This window comes from Erinaceus europaeus, chromosome 5, assembly GCF_950295315.1.
Source record: "Erinaceus europaeus chromosome 5, mEriEur2.1, whole genome shotgun sequence".
NCBI classification, from domain to species: Eukaryota; Metazoa; Chordata; class Mammalia; order Eulipotyphla; family Erinaceidae; genus Erinaceus; species Erinaceus europaeus.
The window spans coordinates 124780892-124808191 of NC_080166.1; the positions used below are offsets into that span (position 1 = coordinate 124780892).

At 45.0% G+C, this 27300-nt stretch overlaps 1 protein-coding gene across 1 annotated transcript in view; it reads right to left on the reverse strand.

Annotated features, from left to right (window-relative positions):
• ABCC4 (ATP binding cassette subfamily C member 4) overlaps nt 1-27300 on the reverse strand; it is a 274755-nt gene that overhangs the window by 49253 nt on the left and 198202 nt on the right. The window contains exons 21-26 of the mRNA XM_007526845.3: nt 21101-21251; nt 19365-19484; nt 17616-17726; nt 15543-15643; nt 12441-12632; nt 2869-3024 (exon numbers count right to left, since the gene is read on the reverse strand). Of these exons, the coding sequence (XP_007526907.1) occupies nt 2869-3024; nt 12441-12632; nt 15543-15643; nt 17616-17726; nt 19365-19484; nt 21101-21251 (831 nt within the window). The remainder of the gene's footprint in view (nt 1-2868; nt 3025-12440; nt 12633-15542; nt 15644-17615; nt 17727-19364; nt 19485-21100; nt 21252-27300) is intronic.

Below are 27300 nucleotides of genomic sequence, written 5' to 3' on the forward strand. Positions count from 1 at the left end.
TCTTCCAGGTTGCCAAGTTTTAAAAATATTTTTAAAATAGAATTCATCAGCTGTATGTTTTTTAAGCATACAGTTAGTTCAGAGTTCTTTCTCCTTTCTTCCTCTCTTTTCTTCCCCCTTTTTCTCTTTCTCCTCTGTCTGCCTCTCTCTCTTTCCATCAAGGTTATTGCAGGGCTCTGTGCCTATATGGGTCTACTATTCCTGGTGGTCATTTTTTTTTTTCCTTTTCTTTTCGATAGAGAGTGTAGACAGAGAAGAATATATACCTACATATCGCCAATCTAGAAACCTTTTGTGACAGGCGTATTTCACGCAGCATAAAGACCTCAAAGCTCACTGTGTCCTTTCTAAGCCTGGGCATTATTTCCCCACATATATGTAATATTTTATTTGTTCATCTGTCTCTCCACAGACACTTGGGCTGCATCTACATTTTTGCTTTAGTGGACAATGTTGCTGTGGACAGGCATGTCCAGACAGCATTTTAAGACCTTGCCTTTAGTTTGTTTTTAGATTTATTTATGGGGGCGGGGTGGTAGCACACTAGGTGAAGCACACATGGTAAGAAGTGCAAGGACCTGCACAAAGATCCCAGTTTGAGCTCTCAGCTTCCGACCTGCAGGAAGGTCGCTTCACAAGCAGTGAAGCAGGTCTGCAGGTGTCTGTCTCTCCCTCTCTATCTTCCTCTCCTCTCTCAATTTTTCTCTTTCCTATGCTATAAAAAAAAAAAATGGAAAAAATGGCCTCCAGGAACAGTGCATTCATGGTGACAGCACCACCCAGTGATAACCCTGGAGGCAAAACAAACAAGCAAACAAAACAACAAAAATGCACACAGTAAGAAATATTTATTGATCAATGAAATATGAAATATAGAGGGAGAGAGAGAGAGAGAGTCAGATCATCACACGCTACAGTAGGGTATCAAGCCTGGGACCTCGCGTTTGAGAGTCCAACAGGCAGCCCACTATGTCACCTCCTGTGCCTTCAATTCTTTTGGGTCACCATCAGAAGCAGGACTGCCAAACATGTCATAATTCTCTTGTAACCACTTTGAGGAGCCCTCACCCTGTTTCCAGCGCCATTTATCTTTCTACCAACAATTTCTATAAGGCATCCAATTTTTTGCTATACCATCAACCAGCAACTATACTGTTTTCTGAAGTTTTCCTTTTTTCACTGCTTAGTCTTGTGTGGGCTTAACTTCATGGCTCCCAGACCAAGTTTTTCCTTCAGATGGAGATGTAGAGACAGTACCTGAGCTGTCTCTGGTAGCGTGGCACTTGCCTGGGCGCCGGGGCTCAAACCTCATGGTACCACGTGCTACATGTTTTATCACAGATGGCCTAGTATCAAGAAAGTTCGATAGAAACTCTAAAATCCCAATCTTTGTCTCATCTTTTCTGGAAGCAGAAGGAAAGTGTTGAGAGGGATGAATCAAGAAGAGAGGGATGAATACAGGATGACTTCCTGTGTAGGTGGAACTAGGGAGACAGAGTTAGAGAGGGAGATCATGGGATGAAACTTGGACTGAGGGTGGTGTGCTTCACCAAAGCAAAGGCTGCTGGGGAGAGAATGGAATAGGGGTCTGCAGGGAGGGGAAGTTTGGGGCCCCTGATGGGACGGGGGAATCAGAGTATGTAACAGACACCTGTTATACAGAACTGGGAGACCTTACACATGGACAGACAAATGTGCCGGAATCATTAACTGCTCAATAAAATTAAGAATGAAAAGAGCAAGAAAGAGGCAAAGGAAGAGAGCAAGTTTGAAAGTAGCAAGCAGGAAGCATATTTGCATCTTTTAGTCCTGGCTTCAGCCTCACCAAGAGAAGGAGTGAGCAAGAAGGTGAGAGTGCTTCTTAGTTTTCCTGGAAGGCCAGGTGGTGGTAGACTGAAACAACAACAGCAACAAAGAGCAAGCCCAGCAAGTCTGGAGCTGACTGCCTAACAGAGCTGGAGCTGGATGAAGGCATGAGGCCCACGGCTTCATGGCTGACAGACCTGGAGGAATGAAGAAAATCTCAAGAAAGCTGTGCTCTGCACTCATGCTGCATGGCTGGACCCCATGGCTGGACCCCATGGAGGAACGATGGGGGAACTCCTATCATGCGTAGCGTTCAATCTCTAGCTCCTCCCTTAATTACTTGGTTAAAATACCCAAATGAAAGGAACCGGAAGTAAAGCCCAAGAAGTGATGGTGAGCTATTTCCCCCTCACGACAGCTCCAGGAGTTGGTACTGTTAGCTGCTCGGTAAGGCAGAGAGAGCAGAGGGGCTGAGAGAGACTGAAGTCCTTGGTCCGTGGTCTTCCTCACAAGTGCACCGCCTCCCTGGCTTAAACCACTTACTGATGGTGAGAGAGTTTCAGAGTCCCCCCAGAGACCCTGCTTTGTTCACACTCCATAATTCTCCCAGAGATAATCACCCCTGAAAAGGTAGATTTGGTTCTTACAGTGAAATTCCATCACTAAGGCACTTAAAACACGTTTCCCTCAAGAGAACTCTCAAGTGCTGGCTGAGAGCACCACTGATCATTTTGTTCTCAAACATCAGGGGTTGTCTGTGAATAAAACAGGGCACCCGGAGAAGCCTAAGTTAGGGAATGTGCGCATGTCTCCATCCAATAAATAAAAATTACAGGGGAAATATGTTTGTTTAAAAAGAAATTCTTCAATCAGACAGACAAACCAGCAAACATACTCTGACCGGGACCTGATGAAAATTCCTACTGGAAATACCAGCTGTGAAAACTAGGCTCAACCCTCTCATTTAGACAAAAAGTACAATAAAATTAAAAGTAATTAAACTTCGATGGTCTTATTAAAAAAAAAAAAAAAGAACACATGAGAAGGATCTGGCTCGCATACCTGAGGTATGATTGACATGTTCTTCCTTAAATCGTGAAGTCCAATTTCGGTTGTCAAGATCTTATCGATCCAAATTTTACCTTCGGGTTCTGACAATCTAAAAAGGGCTGAGATGAGAGAACTTTTTCCAGCTCCTGTCCTTCCCACAATACCGACCTGCGGAGAGGAGGGAGAGCCAGGGAGGATTAAGAAGTGTCTACAGACAACAGACCTAGGAGAATCTTAGGTGCTTAGAGCTGAACGAAGGAAGCTCTGGAGTGAATGTGGCCGAGAACAAAAGCATTTTTCTATTCTTTTTTAAACAAATATATTTCTCTCATAATTTTTATTTATTGGGACAGACGAGAGAAATTGAGAGAGGAGAAAGAAGGAGAGAGAGATGCAGCACTGGTTCACCATTTATAAAGCTTCTTCCCTGTACATGGGGATCGGAGGCTTGAACCCAGGTCCTTGCACTAAGTAAATGTGAGTGGCCTCTGGGTGTTGGTCCTTTGGGGACTGGTGGGTGAAGAGAGCCAGGTCAGATCTCTCCTATGCTGCTGTCATCCTCAGGGACCAGCCTGGGCAGAGTGGGGTGACAGGAAGGACTAGATACAATGCAGCTAACACAGCACCGTCCTGAAGTTTCCCTTTGGTGTTTGGTAGAGAAACTGCTGATGTTGGTGACAGACCCTCTGGAGACCCGATGAAAGACCTTCATACTGTAGTTCTGATGACTGAACCATGCGTAGAAATGACAGAAGCCAGACCTTCCACCTAGGCCCATAATGATCTTGGGTCCATACTCCCAGAGGGATAAAGAATAGGGAAACTATCAAAGAAGGGGAATGGATATGGAGCTCTGGGGGTGGGTACTGTGTGGAAATGTACCCCTCTTATCCTAGTCTTGTCAGTATTTCCATTTTATAAATAAAAATAAAAAAAATTGTCAAGAGCCAGGTTCCATTTGAATTTATTTATTTCCTTTTTTCCTGTTTGTTGAATGTCCTAAAATACAGATGATATAAAGGTTATCATATCTTCATTTTTTTCTCCCCTGGGGAATAATAAGACTCCTTTGCTGTATAAGCTTAGTGTTTCTGCTTTGGCTTAGCCACTTTCTAGATGTCTGTAAATGTTGGGTTTATGTTAGTCGGTCTGTTTCCAGATGTTCAATCTCAGGGAGATGTTCCCATGAAGGGATCTGGAGTTGGACAAACTCAGAGGCCAAATAAACAAAGCCAGTTTCTCCCATAGGTTTAAATGCGGATGGCTAACCACCAGTTGTCATAATGAAGTCCCATTCCTGCCCAGCATTTACCTGCATCATATTGATTCTTTGATCTTATTGTTAGTGTACTTCATTTCTCTCTGCTCTGCTTTTAATAACTGGAGTGATACTTCCCCAAGGGGTAAGAGTAAGTATTAACTGGTTTGCAAATGCCTTTTGAACTCCTCAGATGAAAGGCCTCTCATAAACAGCAAGTGTTATTTGTGTTGTTGTTGTTTTGTGTTGATCTCATTATGTGTGTTTTGGCTACTGACTGCTGGCTTTTAAGACAGGGAGACCTGCATTTAGAAAATTTAAGAGGCGCATCCTTCCGTGGCTCAGTGGTATTTGGATGTTCCCAAGTCATGTCCCAGGGAGAACTGTATCTGTGAGGACATTCAGGTGCCCTAGTGCCATTGGCTCTACTGAAACAGACTGACTGACATGAAACCAATAAATACAGACATTTAGAATGTGGCTGAACCATAGCCAGGCCCACAGACACTGAGGGCAGCCTAAGACCTCACTAAGCATATATAGCAAAGTAGGTTTCTTATTCCCCAGCAACAAAATAAAATAAAATAAATAAAATGAAGATTGATAACTTTTATGTCGTTTGTATTTTAGGACATTTAACAAATACGAAAGTAAATAAATAAATAAATAATAAAGTAATTCAAAGAGAACCTGGCTCTTGACAATTTCTACGCGTGGTTCAGTCTTCAGAACTACAGTGTGAAGGTCTTTCATTGGGTCTCCAGAGGGTCTATCACCAACATCAGCAGTTTCTCTACCAAACACCAAAGGGAAACTTCAAGACGGTGCTGTGTTAGCTGCTTTGCATCTAGTCCTTCCTGTCTTCCCCACTCAGCCCAGGCTGGTCCGTGAGGATGGCAGCAGCATAGGAGAGATCTGACCTGGCTCTCTTCACCTACCAGTCTCCAAAGGACGAACACCCAGAGGCCACTCACAACAGTAGCTCCCTCCAGCCTCCCCGTTTGAACCTTGAAATTCTTTCCTGGCCTCCAAGCATCCATGTCATGCCCAGCTGTCTCCAACTCCAGCATCAAGTTGTGAAGAATCTATTCTGTAACGCCCTGAACCACTCATCTTAAGGCCTGCCTGCCATCACCACCTGAGTGCAAGGTTGCACTACTTGCAGAAAAGATATCAACTACAAGTCCTTTCAAAAAGCAGTAAGTAGTGTAATAGCTACTAGCCATAACCCCAGCTTACTGATAAAACCATTCGTACAGATTTTATCTATCAGAGGCAGTGGGGCACCTGGCAGAGTGTACACATCACCACGCTCAAGCCCCTGGTCCCCACTGACACAGGAGAAGCTTCACAAGAGGTGAAACCAGACTACAGGTGTTTCTTCTTTTCTCCTCCTCTGTGTCTCCCTCCCCTTTCCATTTCATTCTGTGTTTGTATCCATCTGTCTCACAGTACTAATTTATTGTTTTCTTTCTGGGATATGCATTTGTATGTTCTTAAAGATAGAAGCAGAAATGAGCTGGCAGGATAGCTCACGGGTATCTGCTTTGCTACACATCTGAGCTAGGTTCCAGTTCTCCCCTCTCCCCCACAACACACGCACACACACTCACACACCAGGGGTAACTTCAGTAGTGGAGTATCTTTCCCTCTATGTCTGTTTCTTTTTGTCTGAAAACATCAGTCAAGAGAAGTGAAGCCCCAGTGACAACCAAAAAATTAATAAACAAATAAGATACAAGGTGACATATTTTAATAAAACAGGGTCTTCATGAATATACGCTCATGGCTGGCTTTCATTTAATATTCCATAAATTTATCATTTTAGTGACCTCCTAATAGTATACACAGTGCGTGAGATTATTAAATGAGCCCAGATTAGCGGATATTTAGGCTGTCTCTAACATTCTGCTATAAATAGCCTTGTGTTAAATATCCTCAGAGAGAAATCTTTACAAACGGCCTTAATTATTTCCTTAAGATGAGTTCTTAGATGTGGAACCGCTGAGAAGCAGGTATGAACACTTCCAAAGGCGGCTGTCAAGTACTGCCAAGCTTCCCTGCAGAAATATGACACCCAGTTCTCCTCCCACCCATTTGCAAGCCCAGCTGCTAGGCCGGCTTTGATGGAAGTCTATCTGATTCCAAAACATGGACTCACTTTCCCCATTACACCTTGTTGGGGTGCACGCCAGGCGCGAGTCTGCAGCCTCCCTTGTCCTTTCACCATGGCTCCCATAGAGTCAAGGGCTCTGACTACATTCCCACAGAGCCCAGCAAACATCCCACTAAGGTCTTGAGATGTCCTGCCTGCTGAAATCTTAGCCACGGATTTTATGGCCTGTTTCCATCCAACATTTAACACCTGGTCCCCTCAGGTAGGTCTCTCCCACAGCTCACAGATGATTTCTTACTTTTTCCTCAACTTTTGCTCAAGTGACAGCCTTCAATCAACTGCAGACCCCCCCAATTTATTTATTCTTTTTGTTGAGAGAGCATAATAGTTCACAGTAGTGCAGTTGTTGATACCTAGGTAACATTTCTCAATTTTCTGCAAAATATTCTCAACCCCCAGCCTAGGTCCTCCTCCACCATCCTGTACCAGGACCTGAAAGCCCACCCCACCCCACCCATCTCCCACCAGAGTTCTTTACTTTGGTGCAACACACCAAACCTAGCCCCTTTCTGTTCTTATTTCTCAGGTTCTCTCTATGAGTGAGATCACCCTATATCCACTCTTCTCGTTCTGGCTTATTGCACTTAGCACGATTTTCTCAAGCTCCATTCAAGATGAGGTGAACAAGGTGAATCCACCATTTTTCATATCCGAGTAGTATTCCATAGTGTATATAGACCACAACTTACTCAGCCACTCATCTGTTGTTGGACACCCGGGTTGCTTCCAGGTTTTGGCTATGAACACTGGTCTGCTTAGATGGGTGTGTTTGGTTCCTTAGGATATATCCACAGGAGAGGAACTGCCAAATCATTTTTTGATCCCAGCAGTTTTGACTGCACTGTATATGTGGAGGGCGTGCCCTGTAACCGGACACCACCTTCCATATATCCTCTGAGTTTCACAGGAAGTAGAGCTTAACTCAGGTGGAAGTTCTTCTGCCATGGTGTTCTGGACTATGCTAAACTGGATAAGGAAAAGTGTGGCAGATGGATCCTCAAGTGTACACTGCATGTGGCCAGTTCCTTGTTTTCAGGAGTCTGGCAAGAGGAAACGAAGTGGGAGAGAGGTGTGGCTTCAGTTCAAGGAATCTGCCCACCTTCTACATCCTTCTGCCAATCCTGAAAAGTACTAGGAAGAGACAAAGTGAAAAGGGAGTGAGAGGGTGCCGGGAGACAGGGGAGCTGATGATGCCTTAGAGCAGAGAGGGTGGAGGTGGGTGGGTGGGCTTGCTGTCAACAGGACTGGCTGGCACCCACAGTGGGGCCCGGTGGGAGAGAAGCCTTGCAGCAAAGTGGGAGGCACAGCACATAGGAAACAAGTAAATGTGCTGCATAAGGCAGGGGGGACCAAGTTTTGATCCCATCAAGTGGTGAAAGGGCTGCCTTCAGGTCCTGGTGATGCGGCACCTGGCAGGAAATACCCAGAATGCCTGCAGGAGGCTCAAGTGGGGAGGGCTGTCAGCAGGAGCAAAACTGATGCATTAGGTCTGGAATAAGCGCACATACCTGGGACCAGACAGGATTACCTTCCACTACAAGAGCATGATCTGCAGAATACAGTGGTCGGTCCCTCTGCAGGCCCCAAAGTGGCACAGAACATTCTAGAACCTCATGCTCAGCTGCAAGAGTGGTCAGAGTCATTCAGAAGTACAACTGAAACCAGTCAATGGATGCTTCACGGAGTTTCTGGCATCAAAAATTGTCTGAGGAGAGCATGTTGGGGCGTGTAGACAGGACTTTACTGGGGGGGGTCACCTTTAAATGTAATGAAAAAAAATATATTTTTTTTTTTTTTGCCTCCCGCATATTGCTGGGGCTTAGTGCCAGCGCTACGAATCCAAATCCATTGCTACTGGAGGCCTTTTTTTTTTTTTTTTTTCATTTTATTTAGGACAGAAAGAAATTGAGAGAGGAAGGGGAGGTAGAGAGGGGGTGAGAAAGATAAACACCTGCAGACCTACTTTGCTGCTTGTGAAGCGTCCCAGCGGGGAGCTGGGGGCTCGAACCTGGATCCTTACACAGGTCCTTGCACTTAGGCCGCTGCCTAGCCACCTTATTATTATTATTTTTTAAATTTTTCTAAAACTACATAAACACCTTTCCCACCACCAAAAGACTATGTCCCATCCCCCACCCCATAGAGCCAAACATCTACCGCCACCCCTCACCCCAGGGTTGTTTAATTTGGTGGTCTACTCCAAATTAAAATGGTGTTTTGTTTTTTTTTTAAACCAGAGCACTGCATAGCTCTGGCTTATGGTGGTGAGAGGGATTGACTGAACTGGGACCTTGGAGCCTCAGGCATGAGAGTCCTTTTGCATAGCCATTATGCTGTCTCTCTAGCCCAAGACTCTGCATTTCTAAGAAGCTGCAGGTGCTATGGGCCTGGTACCACCATGCAGGCAACAAGGAATGAGGAAGCCGGAGGTGGGGGGAAGACCTGGTAGGGAGGGGTGGTCTCTGAGAAAACTGTATTTAAAAAAAGAAAGAAAGCATAGAAAACCAGTATTTGTGCACATAACAGCAAGGTCTAGCACACATCTGTAGAAATGTATTATGTGAATAATAGCTCTGAGCAAGAAAAAAAAATACAAATAACAAACCCAAATCAGTTTACCTCGAGAGCCGGGAAATGCTTTCAAATGGCTCAGTACTCTCCTAAATGATCAAATCAACCACAAAATCAGCTAAATGAAAAACGCAGCCAGTGTTGAGAAGCCGAGCTGGGCGCCTCAGGGGCTATTTACCTCACTTTTGGTTCTTTCTTTATTTTGTTTTCATGGCTTTTGCTTCCAAGAATTACAAGGATGCTCAGTGCCTGGGACTCTTCCCTGATTCCCTCAGCTTCCCAGGCTCTGGACAAAGCAGGGAAGGAAGGGCTAGAGAGAAGAAAATCCCATTCCTCCTGCTCTAGTGTCTTTCCCTGCAGCCTTCCGATCAAATACACCATGAGAAGCGTCTCCTCTCCTGGAGTAACGGGGACCTGGGGCAGGTGAGGAGGTGAAGGGGGCAGGGAATCGAGAGCACTTCAGACCACACTGCCTGGTCCAGAGACACATATGAAGGGGAAGAGGACACTGTGAGCGGACCAAGACACAAGGCCAAAGTCAAGTTGTTGCACTTATTATCATCTGGTTCCCCAAGTTCAAATTTTCTTCAAACATCTTAGAAGCTCCTGAAAACTCCAATTCCCAGGGCTTGGGGTGGGTGGTGGGGCGACTGATATTGAGGACACACCGGTTTCTAAGTTGCATTATGGAAGTTTCTTTGAGAAATCTAATTGTATATATTTTGGGGGGGGGCGGGGAATCTCAGATGCCTGGTATCAGAACACCACTGACAAGGTGACACGTGATCTGTCCTCAAGACAAGCAAAGGTGCCTTAAGTTCTCAAGAGCAGGAGGCCACCAGAAAGAATCAAGAGTCAAGCTTTAGTCATGTGAACTGGCAAGCTGCTCCCCAGGAATCAGATGGGCAATAAACTCAAGTTTCTCAGGGTACGGAAGTTCTGACCAGAGGCCACTCACAGAGGCGGTGTTGAAAGCGGTGGGCTTTAAGATCATGTTTAACTAGTACATCTGGGTCAGGGGACAGTTGTCTTATCTATATTTCTGTTATTGCCACTCAGTCACTGGTTTCCTTGCCCCGCCGAACATGGTTCTTAGTTTCCCTGTTAGTTTCCCCTTTCTAGAATATTCTGGAATATTCTTGGGGAGAGGGTGCAAAAATGAAAATGAGAAGCTCTCTGGTGGCTGGGCGGTGGTGCACCTGGTTGAGCGGACATGTTACAATGCACAAGGACCCAGTTGCAAACCCCTGGTCCCCACCTGCAGGGGCGAAGCTTTATGAGTGGTGACGGAGTACTGTAGGTATCTCTCTTCCTTACTATCCCCCCTCTCCTCTCAATTTCTGCTTATCCAATAAATAAATAACGGTAATACAGATTTTTAAAGGTGAGAATTGCAGTTTTAAAAGGGAGAAGGAGGGGAGGGAGGGAGCAGCAACAGCAACTCTTTGGGCCACATGGCAGTGAACCTGGCCAGGCACACATATTACCAGGCACAGGACCCAGATTCTAGCTCCTGACCACCTCCTGTGGTGGCAGCTTTAGTGCTCCAGGTGTCTGTCTTCTAGCAGGTGTCTGTCTTCTAGCTTCTGTTCTCTCCCTCTCTTTCTCTCATTCTCTATCAAAGAAAAAGGGAAAAAAAATAGCCACTGGAAGCAACAGAATTATGCAGGCACTGAGCCCTCAGGATAGCAGCAGTAGCAAAATAAATAAATAACAATAACAAAAATGAAACCCTCAGTACTGTGCTGCTGTCAGAGAGAAGGATAAAAACCTTGGTTGTCCCAGCAATGCAATCCACTGAGGTTGTTCCCACACAGGCGTTTGAGGCGACCCTGAAAACGGAGCTGTTAGCTGCCAGATGATGAGAGAATGGGGCCTTCTCCTACTTTCCTGGGTGGTTTAGTCTCTTTCTCAGGAGCCTGTGCTGGTCCCACTGAGGGCCCGACAGTGCTAGTAAAGGGGACACTGGTGGCAGACGAGACACAGCCAGAACACTGCAGGTGGCTCTCAGCCCCTGCATGTGTCATGATGCCCTGTCCTCTGAATCTCCTGCTCAGACACTGGGCAAGTCTCTGGGTCCTTTACTGCCCCACTGTTGGGCTTTGATTTTCAGAGCCAAACTGGTCTATGGGTCCCACAATCTTGTCTGGTGGCCGAGAGCTGGGTACAAGGCCCCAGCATTCGGCTGACCTGGGATCTGGCCAAGACACCAGAGCAAAGCCTGGCTTAGAGACAGTATAAAAAGATCAAGAGCTGACACCATCTTCTCAGATAATACTTTTAGTCTACCTGCATGTTAGCTATTAAGTTCAGGCAAAAGTTATGGGCTCCTTGGAACATACCAAAAATAGACCTCCTAGCTTCTTCCCACGTGAGGACCCCTATTTTCATCTGCTCTATTCCTACCTTTGGATTCCTGTTAATTAAATAATTTGTCTTGCTTTATATTTCAGCCACCAAGTTGCAGATGCTACCATGAGGCCACTGTGACAACCTTGGACAGATGACCTCACCAATGTGTCCCGAAGTTTCACCTCTGCAGAGCCCTACCCGACTAGGAAATGGTAGAAACAGGCTGGGGGGTATGGATCAATCTGCTAATGTCTATGTCCAATGGAGAAGCAATTACAGAAGCCAATCCTCCCACCTTCTGCACCCCCAAAAATTCTTGGTTCATACTCCCAGAGAGTAATAAAGAATAGGGAAGCTTCCAATGGAGGAGATGGAACTCAGAAGCTCTGGTGGTGGGAATTATATGGAATTGTACCCCTGTTATCTTACAATCTGGTTAATCATTATGAAATCACTAATAAAACAATAAAAAAAGAACTGCTCAGTCACATGAATTCCCCTAAGAAAAGGAAGTGACTGTTTTTTTCTGAATTTGTTAAATTATCTCTATTTATTGGAAGGGGAAGGTAGAGAGGGAGAGAGACAGAGAGACACCTGCAGCCCTGCTTCACCAATTGCAAAGCTTCCCCCCTTCAGGTGGGGACTGGAGGCTCAAACCTGGGTCCTTGCACATTGTAACATGTGCACTCAACCAGGTACACCACCACCCAGCCCCTGAAAGTGAGTGTTTTTAATGTGACACTTCTGGATTCCTCAAAAAAAAAATAATCCCATTTAAAAATCTTGGGTTCCTGAATAAAAATTTCAAGAATGCTCAAAAAAAAAAAAAAAAAATCAAGAGGTGGAAGAAAAGGATGACAACCCCTGGGGCAGCAGAGGACAAGAGAAAAGCTAGAGAAATGCAAAGGATGGACAGAAAATAGACACGGGGGCCACAGGCAAGGGGTTAGGGCCGACTTCTGAGACTTAGACCTGAATCGTCCATGCTGGGTACAGTATGCCTGGTATAGGGAAGGGAGTTCCAGCTGTGGGGTCCGGGCCCCACCAAGAATCGTGACCAACAATGTGAAGACAGAAATGCCAGTGTCCAGATTCCATAATCAGCTCCCACGATCTACCTCCTGCCCTCTCCTCTCTCAGCTGTGACACTCACAAGGAATCCAATAAGCAAAGGCCCTGTGGAAACCCCCAGAGCAATCAGCCAGTGGCAGAATGATGCCAACTCACCTTCTCCCTGGATTTGATGAGGGCCGTCAGGTGCTTCAGTACCAAGGGCCCATCTAGACTGTACGAGAAATTGACATTGTCGAAGACAATCACGCCCTCGTGGGGCCAGGAGGGTGGAGGGCGTCTTTGGTATTCCCAAGGCGCTTCTTTCTCCAGGTCTGTGTATTCGATCACCCTCTCTACAGAGATCATCTGGAAGACATGGGCCGGCACACCGGTTAGGAACAGATAAGCAGGCTTGCTCATGCAAGTTAAGATAGAACCAAAAAGGCAGAGAGGCAGCAGAGAGAGAGCATGAGAGAGCGAGAGAGCGAGAGACAGACCACAGCATCAAAGCTTCATCCACAGCATCAAAACTTCATTCACTGTGGTGGGGAGCCAGCCTTGAGCCCTAGTCACACACATGGCAAAGCAGAACACTACTCAGTGAGCTATTTGACTGGCCCTCCAAGAAGTCTTCACACCTCCCCAAGTTAAGGAAAAGAAGCCAGAGCTGGAGGAGGACTCAGACGGTTTACAAGCAGAAAAAGAAGGATGATTACGGCAGGACCTCACTCAGGAGCAGAACTTAAGAAACAAGAACAAAGAGGGGGAACACAAAGTAAGACTTAGGCTGGTTTGGTTTATTGCTCCAAAGCAAAGGACTCTGGGACAGGAAGATAGAGAGAAGGGGAAGAGCAGGGCTGGGAGGGCTTTTAGGTCCAGGTACACAATGAGGAACCTAATTTAGGAGTGAGAGTGCTTTGCAAATGTCGATCTTGGTGAGATGAGAAAGGTAGTCATGTGTCAACAATTATACTGTAAACCGTTAACCTCCCAATAAAAAAATAAAGAATAAAAAAAGGGGCTGGGTGGTGGCACACCTGGTTGAGTGCACACGTTACAATGTGCAAGGACCAGAGTTCAAGCTCCCAGTCCCCACCTGCAGGGGGAAAGCATTCTGAGTGGTGAAGCAGAACTGCAGGCGTCTCTCTGCCTCTCTCCCTCTCTGTGTTTTTAAATTTTATTTTATATTTATTTATTTTCCCTTTTGTTGCCCTTTTTATTGTTGTTGTATTTATTATTGTTGTTGTCATTGATGTTGTTGTTGTTGGATAGGACAGAGAGAAATGGAGAGAGAGGAGAGGAAGACAGAGAGGGGGAGAGAAAGATAGACACCTACAGACCTGCTTCACCGCCTGTGAAGCGACTCCCCTGCAGATGGGGAGCTGGGGGCTCGAACAGGGATCCTTATACCTGTTCTTGTGCCACGTGCGCTTAACCCGCTGCGTTACCACCTGACTCCCAGTTCATTTTCTGTTTAGTTCTTCAAATTCAAAAGAATTAAGACAAGTAGATGCTAAGAAAACACCCAGTTTTCACACTTCAATTAAAAACAAAAAATCCAGTGAACCAGACAAAGACTGGGGGCCACCAGTTTCTTGTTACGGAAGGGCCATCGGCCAGAGGTGGGTGGGGCTGGAAGGGTATCCAGCCTCACTTAACAGTCAGTCATTCTCATAGATGGCACTGCAGGTAAAGCACACGTTGCACCATGGCGGGTTTGATCCCCAGCACAAGGTGGGAGAGCACCTGGGCAGCACCGGGGCATGGTTGGTAGCGCAGTGCTCCGATGTGTCGTCCCCTCTCTCTTTCCCAGTCTGCAAATAATTGGGTCAGGAAGCTGGCTGAGAGATATCACACACGTGTGGGTGCATTCCTCAGTGCTATATTAAAGTGCGGGGGTGGTTGGGTGGCTGGGCAGTAGTGCACATGGTTAAATGCACATATTACCAAACACAAAGACCAGGGTTCAAGCCCCCACTGCCCACTGGCAGGGTTTGGGAAGCTTCATGAGCAGTGAAGCAGGTCTGCAGGGGTCTCTCTCTTAACTCCCTCTCTCAATTTCTCTCCATCCTATCAAATAAAATAGAAAGAAAAAAAATGACCACCTGGCCATTATGGAAATTATGGAATAGGGAGAAGGGTGGTAGCACAGTGGGTTAGGCGCAAGGACTGGCATCAAGATACTGGTTCAAGCCCCCCGGCTCCCCACCTGCAGGGGAGTCGCTTCTCAGGAGGTGAAGCAGGTCTGCAGGTGTCTTTCTCTCCCCGTCTCTGTCTTCCCCACCTCTCTCCATTTCTCTCTGTCCTATCCAATAAGGATGACATCAATAACAACAATAACTACAACAACAACAATAAAATCAGCAAAAGGGCAACAAAAAGGAAATAAATAAATAAATAAATATTAAAAACAAGAAAGTATGTTAAATATACTTCATGGAATATTACTCTGAAATAATAAACATGATGATGTAGCCTTTGGAACAAAGCAGAGAGGACTAGAGGTGATTATGCTTAGTGTAATAGGAAATGGAAGACAACTACTGGAGAGTTTCACTCATCTGTGGAATGCAGAGAACCGATACACATAAACTCGTGTAAAAAGTGAACAAACAAAAAACCCAGAAGCGAACCGTTTCTAAGACAGTGAGCACTAGGCTGGTTATATTTGGGAGGTGAAAGGGAGGGTGGGCACAGAACTTTGGTGGTGGGTGTGGTGTGGAGCTATAGCCTATAATCTTCCTATTAATTACAAAAAAAAGAAAGAGAAATAAAGAAGAGAGAAGGAGGGGGTGAAGGAAGGAAGGAAAAAGCAATGAAGAAAAGTGCATAGAAATTCTTTAAAAAGTGCAGGTATTCAAGCAATAGAAAGAATAGACAGGAATCAGAGGGGAAGGCTTCCAGTTAGCTGAACCAACCAACTCAAAACACTGACTTCTTGTTGAGCCAGGAATCACCCATTAAAAACAAAAATAAACAGGCCTCTAAGAAATGAGTTCCTCCCTCCTACAGAGACCATTTCTTATGTTTGAAGACAGCCTGGGAGGAACAGAAAACCTGCTGACATAGCACACACGAGACTGAAGAAAAAAAAAAAAGATGTATATATGCTGTTTTTTTTACGTTAATGCTAACCAGATGGAGGACGGATCTAAAAAACCCGGTCTGCTACGATGTAAAAATAACACTTTTTAATGTTTTACGTAAGAATGGCTTTTATGCCGTGTAATGGCAAAGGGGACTTAGGGAAACCAGGAAGGTTGAGATAAACGTTACCATATTCTCCACCTCGGCGCTCTGCCTGACGCACCACTGGAACATGCCCATAAGTGTGAGGGAGTAGGACAGGGCCAGGCCGACCTGCCCAGCGTCCAAGGCTGAGGGAGGAAGGGGGTGACAATCATTACTGTTCTCAGTCCCAAGTTCAGCTCTCATCACTGTCCCCAGAAAACTCTTGTACAATGTTTAAACATTATGCATGTAGTCACAGCTTTACTGTTGCTATCTATAGTCTGTGATCAGGATACAATCTCTCTCTCTCTCTCTCTCTCTCTCTCACACACACACACACACACACTCTCTCTCTCTCTCTCTCTTTCTCTCTCTCTCTCTCTCTCTCTCTCCACATCCAGGGACACAACACATGCACATAATCTAATGAGGAATCCTGTCCATATTCTGTTATTATGGTTCCAAGGACTATTATTAAACAATTTCACTTTCTGTGTGCAGTGCAACCCCAGTTGGAAACCACTAAAAAAGAAAAAAAAAATACAGGCCCAGGAAACAGTTTAATGGGTCAGGCATAACTCCCATGCACGAGGCCCTGTGTCCCTTCTATGGTTCTGTGTGAGGGGCACCAAGGCAGCACTGAGGATGAAAAATATGGGGGGCAAGCTCCATGAATGGTAGCGTGGTGTGTAGCTGGGTGTCTCTATCAAATAGAACAGGATGATTTTTATTCTCCCTAATTTGGGCTAACTAGCCTCTCAATAGTATCCTACAATCACAAGGCCCTGGGTTCATTCTGCAAAACTGCATAAAAAGATAAAGCATTTATCTTTCCTTGTTCCATTATTAAATAATGTAGCTCTGAGGTAGAGCCTTGCATATGGGGGGTGGTGGTGCTGGGTTCAATCCCCAGTACCACATGAACAACAAAGGCAAACATCAAAAATGGCAAAATAGTGATTTGGAGTCACTTTGAAAAAAAAAAGTAAATAAAACCCAGTCTTTAAAAATAAATATTGGAGGCCAGGTGGTGGTGCACCTGATTAAGCACACACATTATGGTGCACAAGAACCCAGGTTCAAGCCCCTGGTCCCCACCTGCAAGGGGAAAGCTTCAAAAGTGAAGCAGGGTTGCAGGTGTCTCTCTGTCTCTTTCCTTCTCTACCCTCCCAACTTCTCTCTGTCGCCACCCAATAATAAATATTAAAAATTGTGCTTCAGTGTGGTTAGCATGTAGCATAATGAAGAAGGATCTTTCTTACTGGAAATCTCTCTCTTTTTTAAAGTATTTATATTATTTAAAAAAATTTAAGTGGCTAGAGGGATAAAGAATAGGGACGCCTCCAATGAAAAAGATGGGATATGGAATTCTGTCGGTGGGAATTATATGGAATTGTACCCCTTTTATCCCACAAACCTGTCAATAATTATTAAATCACTAATATAAAAAAATTCTAAGTGATTTATTTTTTATGAACACACTGCTCAGCTCTGGCTGTGGGTGGTGAAGCCAGGACACCTTGTGTGCAAGGCGTGTATGCTACTGCTGCTCTTTCTCAACTGCCCTCAAGTAATCTCTCAGCGCTTTTTTCAAATAGAGTCAGAGTGAAAAAGACTACAGAGCCAAGGCTTCTGTAGCGCAGTGGGGTGGGTGGGGAAGGCTAGGTTCGAACCTGGGATGCACACACAGCAAAGCAGCAGGCTATCTGAGTGAGCGATCCTGCCAGCCCAAGGTATTTCTCACTGAAGTAGCACTGCATTTTCAGAGACCCCCTTCCACCCCAAGGATCCAGGCACTAAGAGTAACTAAGAGAGCCGAGCAGCTGTAAAGTGTGTATCCCAGACCCTGTCAGCTATTCCAGGAATGTCCAGAACATTGGCTTGATCTATCTGCCTAGGTCTTGACCCACCAACAGAACCACCCAAGGAAACTCCGGAGTCCTAAACGACACCACGGCCATGCTGCTGCTGACACCCAAGCTGATAGGCGGCAGGCACCTGAGAACATTCCACGAGAAGCAATGATCTGTGGGCTCAGACGGCGTGGCAAGTGGCTGACCTGGTGACTGTGAACAAACTGGGATCATGCCATGGATACGGGTGCCCCGCTGTACTTACTTTGGGCCAGAACGAGGGAACCGAAGGCGACGATGATGACAAAGATGGCACAGATGGCATCCAGACGCACAGCGAACCACCGGGACGTGGTCAGAAACAGGAACCAAGCCTCTGGATTTGTGCGCCGTGACACATACCGAAAATAAGGAAGAGAGGCCAAGTTAGCTGCTTTGAACAAGGGAGAACTGTTAGCTCCTGGGGGACAGCAGAAGAGTGTGACAAAGGGCAGTGCAAGCAATGATGCTGGGGACTGAATCAGGGAACACGCACACATGTGCGCGCACGCCCTGGGCTTTATCCACTGAACTACCTCCCTGGGACATTGCAGACTCTGTATGGATACAGGACAAGGTGTGTGGTTCATGCAGGAATCAGTACTGTGGCTTTGTGAAAAGGAGGCATTGAAATTTCCACCCTGTGGTAGAGATTAGGACTTGCAACTGTGTGGTCCTGGGTTCCATCCCTTGAGCCTAAGCCTTTATGTGCCGTTACGTGTGCACTCACCCAAGCCAGGTCAGCACCTGGCCTGTTTCTAGCACTTTCTATACTCACTACAGCACATAGTGTTTGTCCCCAGAGCCTGTGTCTATCTCTCTCTTTATTTATTTGTTTGTTTATCTATGTATTTCCAGAACGCTGCTCAGCTCTAGTTTATGGTGGTGCAGGGAAATGAAGCTGGGACCTCAGAGCCTCAGACATGAGAATCTGTTTGCATAACCAGTATGCTATCTAACCCCAACCCCAACTCCAACCCCCAATTTTTTTGGTATTGTCTTTATTTATTTATCGAAAAGAGATAGCCAGAAATCAAGAGGAATGGGGGTGGTAGAGAGGGAGAGAGGCAGAAAGACACCAGCAGCCGTACTTTATCACTCACAAAGTGTCCTCTCTGCAGGTGGGGACTGGGGCTCAAACCTGGGCCCTTGCTCATGGTAACATGTGCACTTAACCAGGTGTGCCACCATCCGGCCCCTGGAGCCTGTTTCTCAATGACCTTCTCACTCAAAGGGCCTGCAGGTCATGTTCAGAGTGACTTTTATCTTCAAAATATAAGAGAGATTCAAAGAATGGGCCAGGACTTTAGAGATTTGGTGAGGAAATTTTGAAAATTATAAGTGAAAAAAAATAAACATCAATGATAAAAAGAATATTAAACAGTAAGTGGATGATAAATCCAGCTAATAAGGACACTGATGTCCTTGGTCATTTCTGCCAGTCTAAATGTTTTCAAGCGAGAGTCAGCAAACCAGTACAGATAGGCCCAGAACAAATCATCAGATATTATTATTATTTTATAAATGAAGTGTTACTGGAACACAGCCATGGTCATTTGCTGATATATATCACTTTTGCACATCTTTGTGTTAACAGTCACCAAGTAGAACAGTTGTCAATGAAAATATGGTATATAAAGTCTAGGGTATTTATACTCTGACTCTTTATAAAAATGTTTGCTGCTCCCTGAGGCCCTAAAAGGACAGAAAATCAGAGAGGACGATGACGGAAGGACAGTGTAAGGTTGTTCAGGGCAGAAAAGCTGTGATGTGAGGAGACACGGGGCTCTGAGAAGAAACTTAGCCAACACGAAGGAGGAGAGGAAGATGTGGAGAGACAGGAAGTAGAGTTTGAGAGAAGCAGGAAGTAGGAGAGGCAGAGGAAAAACTAAGCAATATGCCCTCTGAGAGGGAGGTCAAGCCTGAGAAGACAGCACTACCCAACTGCTGACAGCACTTCCAGGAGTTCACATACCTGAATGCAAATCCTGGTGGGCATCAAATAGCTCCTGAAACCTCTCTTCAGCTTTGAAGGCCCGAATGACCCAGAGACCCTGGAGAGATGATGACAAATGGGAGAACACCGGGCTCCGAGCTGGGGAAGTGGAGAGATAAAAAGACAGATAAAACTCCATAAGGCTGGATGCCAGGAAATTGTCTCCAGTGTGCAGAATCCCCCCCAACTCCCCAAGAACTTTTAAACTCCTGGTCAAACCACGGTGGATGGTAACAAGTGAGAATGGAGTTTCTCTCTGGAACTATTCTGTGACCAAATTCCAGTCACAACTAGATTGTGATAATCCAATTTAACTTTAAACCTTTGCTAGTTCCTCAGTCAAGTCATTCAAACATGGCTGCCCTCTATTTACCCCCCCCCCCCACATACACACACTCACTTTATCATATAGTTTTTGAGTTGTAGTATTAATTCTGTTAAGAGGTTTCACCACAGGGAATATGATTACCTAGCTGTGTGTCTGTTTCTACTTTGGCTTAGTAAGATTTATTTATTTATTTATTTATTTATTTATTTATTTATTTCCAGAACACTGCTGAGCTCTGGGTTGTGGCAGTTTGGGGAATTGAACCTGGGACTGCCATCTATGTCCCCCACCCTCCCCCCCAGCACAAGACAGGTGAGCAGCTGATAAAACAGTCAGCTCCCTGAATTGTAGATTTCCCTTTGCTGGCTGTGTGCTAAGTGAGGGAGCATCACACTGCCTTTGTGTTCAGAGAACCTGGGCACTTAAGGTCTCTTTGACCAGTCCTAACCCAGCTCTGGGAACCTGATGGCCTTTTTTTTTTTTTTTTTTTTTTTTTTTTGAGGTGGAGGGTTGCTAAGCTATGAAGATTGGAGGTTGATCCTGTAGTGTTTAACTTTATCTTATGGTGCTACTGGGGACTGAATCTGAGACCAGCAAGCCTCAGGCACTCTCACACGCAAGGCATGTACATGTAACTCTGTGACTAAGCTATACCTTATCCAATGAATACTTCTAGAATGATACCTGCTGGAGACCTGTCCTTTGGGCAGAGGGAGAAAGGGGCACTGTGGCATGTGACACTGGCATGAAACTTTCAGACGCTAACCTAGAAGAATCCTCAGTATCCCTTCTAGATTCATGAAAATGTGATGAGAGAAATAGTTGTACTTCTTTCATTTAAAAAATTTTTTATTTCTTGGACAGAGACAGAGAATTGAGAGGGAAAGGGGACATAAAGATGGAGACAGAAAGCCACTTGCAGCACCGCTTACTTGCTTGAGAAATTTTTCTCCTGCAGGTGGGGACCAGGGGCTTGAACCTGGGTCCTAGCACACGGTAACGTGTGCAGTCAGTCAGGTGCTCTACTGCCTGGCCCCAAGTTGTATTTCTTTGAAAAACACAGATTGCCTCCCTGCTGTGTATTAAGAAGTGTGGCATGAACAACACAGACTCTGTCCCTGATTTTATGGTGCTCGGAGGTCAGGGGACATTATTTCACATACTCTCCCTCATTACTTCTTCATGTTCAAGGACAAAGATGCCGCCACGCTGGCTGGAAGGATCACTCAGAGTCACAAGGGCTGAAGCACTCAAGCACCAAGTGATAATTTAGTGAGCAATTTTGGAAGACCTGGTCTACAGAATGTGCGAGGTCTCCATCACTGACGGGGCCCAAATGCAAGTCAGGTCGCAGTGACGGCCCCACCCCCAGAGCTTTTGCACTCACTTGTGGACTCCAGGCGTTTGACATCTCTGGATGTTTCTAGGAAATATCGGCGAAGAATAATGAAAATGATGCCCAGGGGAACCAGGGGGATGGCAATCCATGGGATCACAGCCACTGCCACGCCCACCACACCAACCACCAGCAGGAACGTCTGAAAGAGCAGAAACAGTGTCCTTACTCAGAACGCATTTCACAAATAGACTTTACGGGATGGTTTCACTGGGGTCCACCTCTGTCCTGCCCAGGACTTGATGCAGTGGCAGGGCACGCTTTGCCCTTCAGAGAGTGAATGGGATTAGATGCAGCCCTCTTGGTACATACTGCCTGATGATTCTTGAGCTGTAGGAAAAGTCATGACACATTTTTTGCCTGTTTTTCTAAGAAAAAAAATGCACCTTGACTTTTCTGACAACCAATACATGTGCTAACACTGTGGTAAGAACTTTGTAGGTATTCGTACTTTTTTGTTTTTCTTTATGGAGGAGGTTTAACGGTTTACAGTCAGTACAGTTGTGGGTACATGTGTGAAAGTTCTCAGTTTTCTGCAAGACACTCTCACCTCCAGCCCAGGTCCTCCTCCCTATCATGCACCAGGACCTGAAAGCCCCACCTCCCACCCCCCAGAGCCCTTTATTTGCTGTAATACACCAAAACTCAGTCCACTTCTACTTTGTGCTCCCCCTTTCTGTCTATCAGTGGGATGATCCCATATTCATCCTTCTCTTTCTTGTTTATTGCACTTAACAGGATTCTTTCAAGCTCTACCCAGGATACGGCGAAGAAAGTATCATTCATCATTCTTAACAGTATTCCATTGTGTATCTAGACCACAACTCTAGGCCACTCATCTGCTGTTGGACACCTGGGTTGCTTCCAGGTTTCGGCTATTACAAATTGTGCCGCTATGAACATAGGTGTACACAAAGCTTTTTGGAAAGTGTGTTTGGTTTCTTAGAATATATCCCAGGGAGAGGATTTGCAGGGTCTTACAGTAGGTCCACTTCTAACGTTCTGAGAGTTGTTCAGACTGTTCTCTACAGGGGTTGGACCAATTGACATTCCCAGCAGCAGTGCAGGAGGGCTCCTTTACCCCCACACCTTTCCAGCACTTGCTGCTACTGTTGTTTTCTGGTGTCTGACATTCTCACACGAGTGCAGTGGTATCTCATTGTTGTATTTGCATTCTTCTAGCATTTGCCCTTCTTCCGTAGCCAGTCAACAGCATCAGGTTGAGCCTGATGTAAAGTTCCGAGACCTCCTTTGAATCTGGAGAGGTGGCAGTCCTTGACTATGTGGGTCATAGTCTGTCTGGAGCCGCAGGGGCAGTTCAGGTCGTCTCTGGCTCCCCAGCGATGGAACATAGCGGCGCACCGGCCATGGCCTGTTCAATAGCAATTGAGGAGGGCCCAATCATAACGTGCTAGGTCAAAGCCGGGTTGACGCTTGCAGGGGTCTGTGTATTTGCATTTCTCTGACAGTCAAGTGACTTGGAGCAGCTTTTCGTATGTCTGTTGGCTTTTTGGATCTACCAGTGCTTTTGATATACTTTAGTAGTCCCAGGAAGCAGGCATCGCTACCTCCCCCACTCAAGAAATGAGAAAAACTCACACTTGAGAAAACTGCTTAAATGACAGAACTTGGGGGTTGCCTGCCTGAGGATCTAGGTTCTATGCCTGGTATTGCCATGTACCAGGGTGGTGGTGCTCTAGCTTGTCTTTCTCTTCCTCTGTCTCATATACATTCTCGCTCTCATATATAAAACAGAAAACAAACAAACAAAAGAGGGGGCGGCGGAATGAGAAATCTTGAGGTTCAGAGAGAGACTAACTGAACTGCCCAACTGTCCTGCACCAGTAGATACTCATTACAAGAAAAATTAGTTAAGCAGGTGTCACAGATCAGGAATCTAGAAGCTTCAGCTACCTGTGACAAAGAAATAGTTCATAACAAACTCAGTGTTTTGAAAAGGAGAGGGGGAACCTATCAGTGGAACCCCTCGATCCTGGTATTTAATTCCTAGTTAATACTGACTATGTGCTTGCCATGAACAGGACTGCATAATAAATACCTCACAGCACTACCTCGCGTAAGCTTCAGTTGCACCCTACCAAGGATCTTCTTTTTACAGATGGGGACACTGAGGCACAGGGAGAGTAAGTGCAACTTGCTCCAGACGGCAAAGTTTGATCCCAAGTGGGGAACTTTCTTGAGCCGTTATGATATGTTTATGTTTGTCCCTGATCTAATGAATCACTTTTTTTAGTGTTCAGGGAAAACATTTCTCACTTATTTGAGCCTCCTAACTTTTCCTTAGTTTTTTTTTTTTTTTCCCTCTAAACACCCCCAAGTTAAGGAATTTCAGAGTGGGCTGGCAAGTGGCTGAATGGGGCTGTGATGTCTTTCCTCTCTGTCACTCTTGCTCTGTTGTCTTTCACTTGTTATCTGGGGGTGGGGGTGGGGGATGTGTGCAGAAGTCGTGAAGATGTACAGGTATGTACAGTGAGAACATTGGTGGAAAAGACAAAAGCAAACAAACAAACAAAACAAAAAACTGTGACTGTTGCTTTCAGAAATTCCCAAGGGAGTTAGGCCTTTCAGATCAGATGCCCCCAATTCTGAATCAGCTCAAAGAGGCTTCCTGGTCTGAGGCCAGTCTCTACTTGTAGAAACTTTGTACAGTCCGGACGTCTTCCAGGAAACTGGATATCACCAGTTATTCCATTCAACTATAGCATACGATACAGCAGACATCTATGTGCTTGTGTCTATGGAGATGTTAGGGTACATGCCCACTGCCTCTTCACTGCACTTTCCACTGTAGTATCTCAAGAAGTCAACACTCGGAGGGGAGAAAAGAAGGTTCTGCTGTGCAATCTATCCCTCGGGGTAGTCTTATCGCTACCCTCCAGAATGACGGAGGGAGGAACCGAACCAAGGAGCTGAACCAAGAGGCACGCACAATTCTCACCCGTTCGGCTAGATTTCAAGCCCTTCTGATACCCAGCATAAAGCTCCGGACGGACCACGGTACCTGTGAGGCTGTGGCACTCAGAGATGACGACACATTCTCACCCAGAAGCAACTGAGCCAACCTCTCCCAGCTGGGCTGGAGGAGGGAGCCAACATTTGCTGTGCTTGTCACCCATCAGGAACATGGCAAACATGCCGGGTGAGGACCCTATCCCCATTCTGGAGACCCACATGGATATATAAAAACAAGTCCCCAGATGAAGACTTTGATGTGAGAATTCTGCTGGCTTATCCCAATTTGGATCATGTTTAACAATTTGTAGAGAACAATAATCTAGCTTCAAACAGGAAACACCATTATTTTAGGACTATGCTACCCTAACAGGGTCGATCTCATTAAATACGAGCAGGGAGGATAAGACTACTACACCTTCTTTTGTTGCCACCAGGGTAATTTGGAGCTTGGTGTTTAGTCTACCATCAAAACTGGCGGCCATTTTTCCCCTTTATGGATAAAGGGAGTGGAGAGTTAGAAGTGAGGAGAGAGGAAAAGGAGAAGAGAGAGACCCCAATACTACTCCAGAACTGAGGAATAGCCCCCCTCCTGTGTGGTTTCTAGGGGCTCAAACCCAATCCTTATACTGGGTAATGTGTGACCTCTACTCATAGGGCCACTTGCAGGCCCCCGGGCCACACCATAAAAGGATGGAGGCAGAATTCAATGAATGATTATATATACCGTGCTTAGCAGCTAGTGCTTAACAAGCAGACAGTCTCATTGCCATTATTATTAACCCTCAGGGCACTCTGGTGCTGCAGCACCTCTCTTCCTCTCTCTTTGAAATTATTATTATTATCATTATTAGCAATAATGATAATAATAATAATATAAAAGAATGAAAAGCAGGCCCCGGAGTGTTGGCACCAAGAATACATGAGTTATCGGCATTGCCCCCACCCAAAATCTGAAACAGGTGTGCTAATACAACACACTAACAAGTACTCACATTATTGTTGGTTAAATAAGAAAAAAAAATTGTGTAAGTGAGACAACTAGATCCAAAAGAAAAATTATTTCTTTGGGAGAGGACTGGGAAGAAAAATTAGATTTAAGTCTAATAAATAAGCAAAAACTCCAGGACATAATGCCAACTAAGGCTGAGCACTTTTCTACATGTTCACCATGGTACAAATAAAGGAAACATCCCTGAGAAAGACTTTTCCTCTAAAACTAATATTGGATCCTGATTTTATACTTGTTAGCATATTTCTTTCGCAAGCACAGCTTTAAATACAAGGGACCTGTTTGGGATTTAACCAACAAACTGCTTACAGACCTGTTAAGAATTCCTAGGTATCTCCCTACAATTTACTGTAAACTTAATTCCCTGGGATTCTTTGTGAAGCTTGTGCCAAAGAAGATGTTTTCTATAAACAGCAGCTTTTTTTTTCTTAAAGTATTCTTCTTATTTTATGCAAATAAATATGTCATCCATACTTTTGGCTCACTCTGTTTTTATTTGAACTTTCTCGCTCATTCTCAGGCACAGGGCAGGATATGTATTTAATCATGAGGCCAGTTAATCAGCAGAGAGTACTTTCATTATTTGTTTACACTTAAAGAAAGAACTAAAACCAAGATAGTTAAGACTGCTAACACCTCAAAGGAATTTCAGAACTTTTAATTCTGCTGTCAGTCAGAATTCTGTTCCTAGTTGTGATAAGTACAAATCATCCAGATTGCCTTAAACTATTATAGATTTTTGCAGAAGATAGGACTTAAGCGAAATAAACAAAGCAGGATTCACTTCTTGGCAAGAAAACATGGCAAGATTTTCTTCTGATTCAGAGAAGGGGGAGGGAAAAGATGCCTGATTTTTTGATCAGTAGGCTGTTTACCGACATGGGTGTTGGAGAGATTCTTGTTCCTATTAGTTCTGTAAACGTGTGAGATAAAAAAAAAGAAAATCTTTCAGTGAAACGACTATCAGTATAGATAGTGCTACTGGCTAAGAGGAAAGTCTTGCAGAGCAGTAAGTTTTGAACAGGTTATGCAGAACTCTTAAAAGCTTCCCAAGAGCCCTGTCCCACTACGGAAAGAGGGAGACAGACTGGGAGTATGGATCGACCTGTCAACACCCATGTTCAGCGGGGAAGCAATTACAGAAGCCAGACCTTCCACCTTCTGTACCCCACAATGACCTTGGGTTCATACTCCCAGAGGGATAAAGAATAGGAAAGCTATCAGGGGAGGGGAGGGGATACAGAGTTCTGGTGGTGGGAATTGTGCGAAGTTGTACCCCTCTTACCCTATGGTTTTGTCAATGTTTCCTTTTTATAAATGAAAAGAATTTTTTAAAAAAGCATAAATTCTAGTAAGTCACTCTCACTATTCTTCGATTGCAGGACAAATAGATACAAAAGGTAAACCATAGCAGGCTCTTAAATGTAATCTTCCAAACCTGAATGCTGACCAAGGGGTAGTATTAATTCTGCAAGTGTAATCTATGCACTTTTATGTCTTAGGGAGCATCTGAATCAACTCTAGTTTCCTGATCCTTCCTCTGTCTTCTTTTGAACTCGCTTAATTCAGCTGACACTTAAAGGAAGCACTGGTGTGAGGAGCTCTACAGATACTCTTAACTTCAACATTGTTGAGTGTGGCTTTCCTTGTAATGCGCTAATCACTCCTTTCATTCCTCCTCCAGCTATCTCCGACCTCCTTCAGCCACAGTTCTCAGGGCTGTGCATCCTTCATAATCCTGCATCCTAGCTCAGTACAAGGTATTTGGTTTACAATTAGTTTTCTAGCACAACAGAAGGCATCAGGGCCACATCTACCCTCCTTCCTTTGAGTTCATTCCATGACACTGATCAAAGGCTGCCTAGTCACCTTATCTCTGTGTTAAAATAAAGATTACTGCAACAATTCAAGGCTAGAGTTCATCCATGTCCTGTTTTTCAAAAGGGACATGATAGAAGTTACAGCGGGGGAGGGAGGGTAAAGAGATGGGAACCAGTATTTGACAAAGGATGATATTCAATTGTCCAAGAAGCATGCATGAAAAAAGAAAATCACTCCATCAGTATCGCAAATCACTAAGGAAATCTAAAATAAACCCAAGGTTGACCAGGCACACCAGAAAAGCTAAAAGCCAATGGACCATGACTGCTAAATGTTGCAAAGATGGACTAATTGGAACTCTCATACTGGTAGATGTGTAAAATTG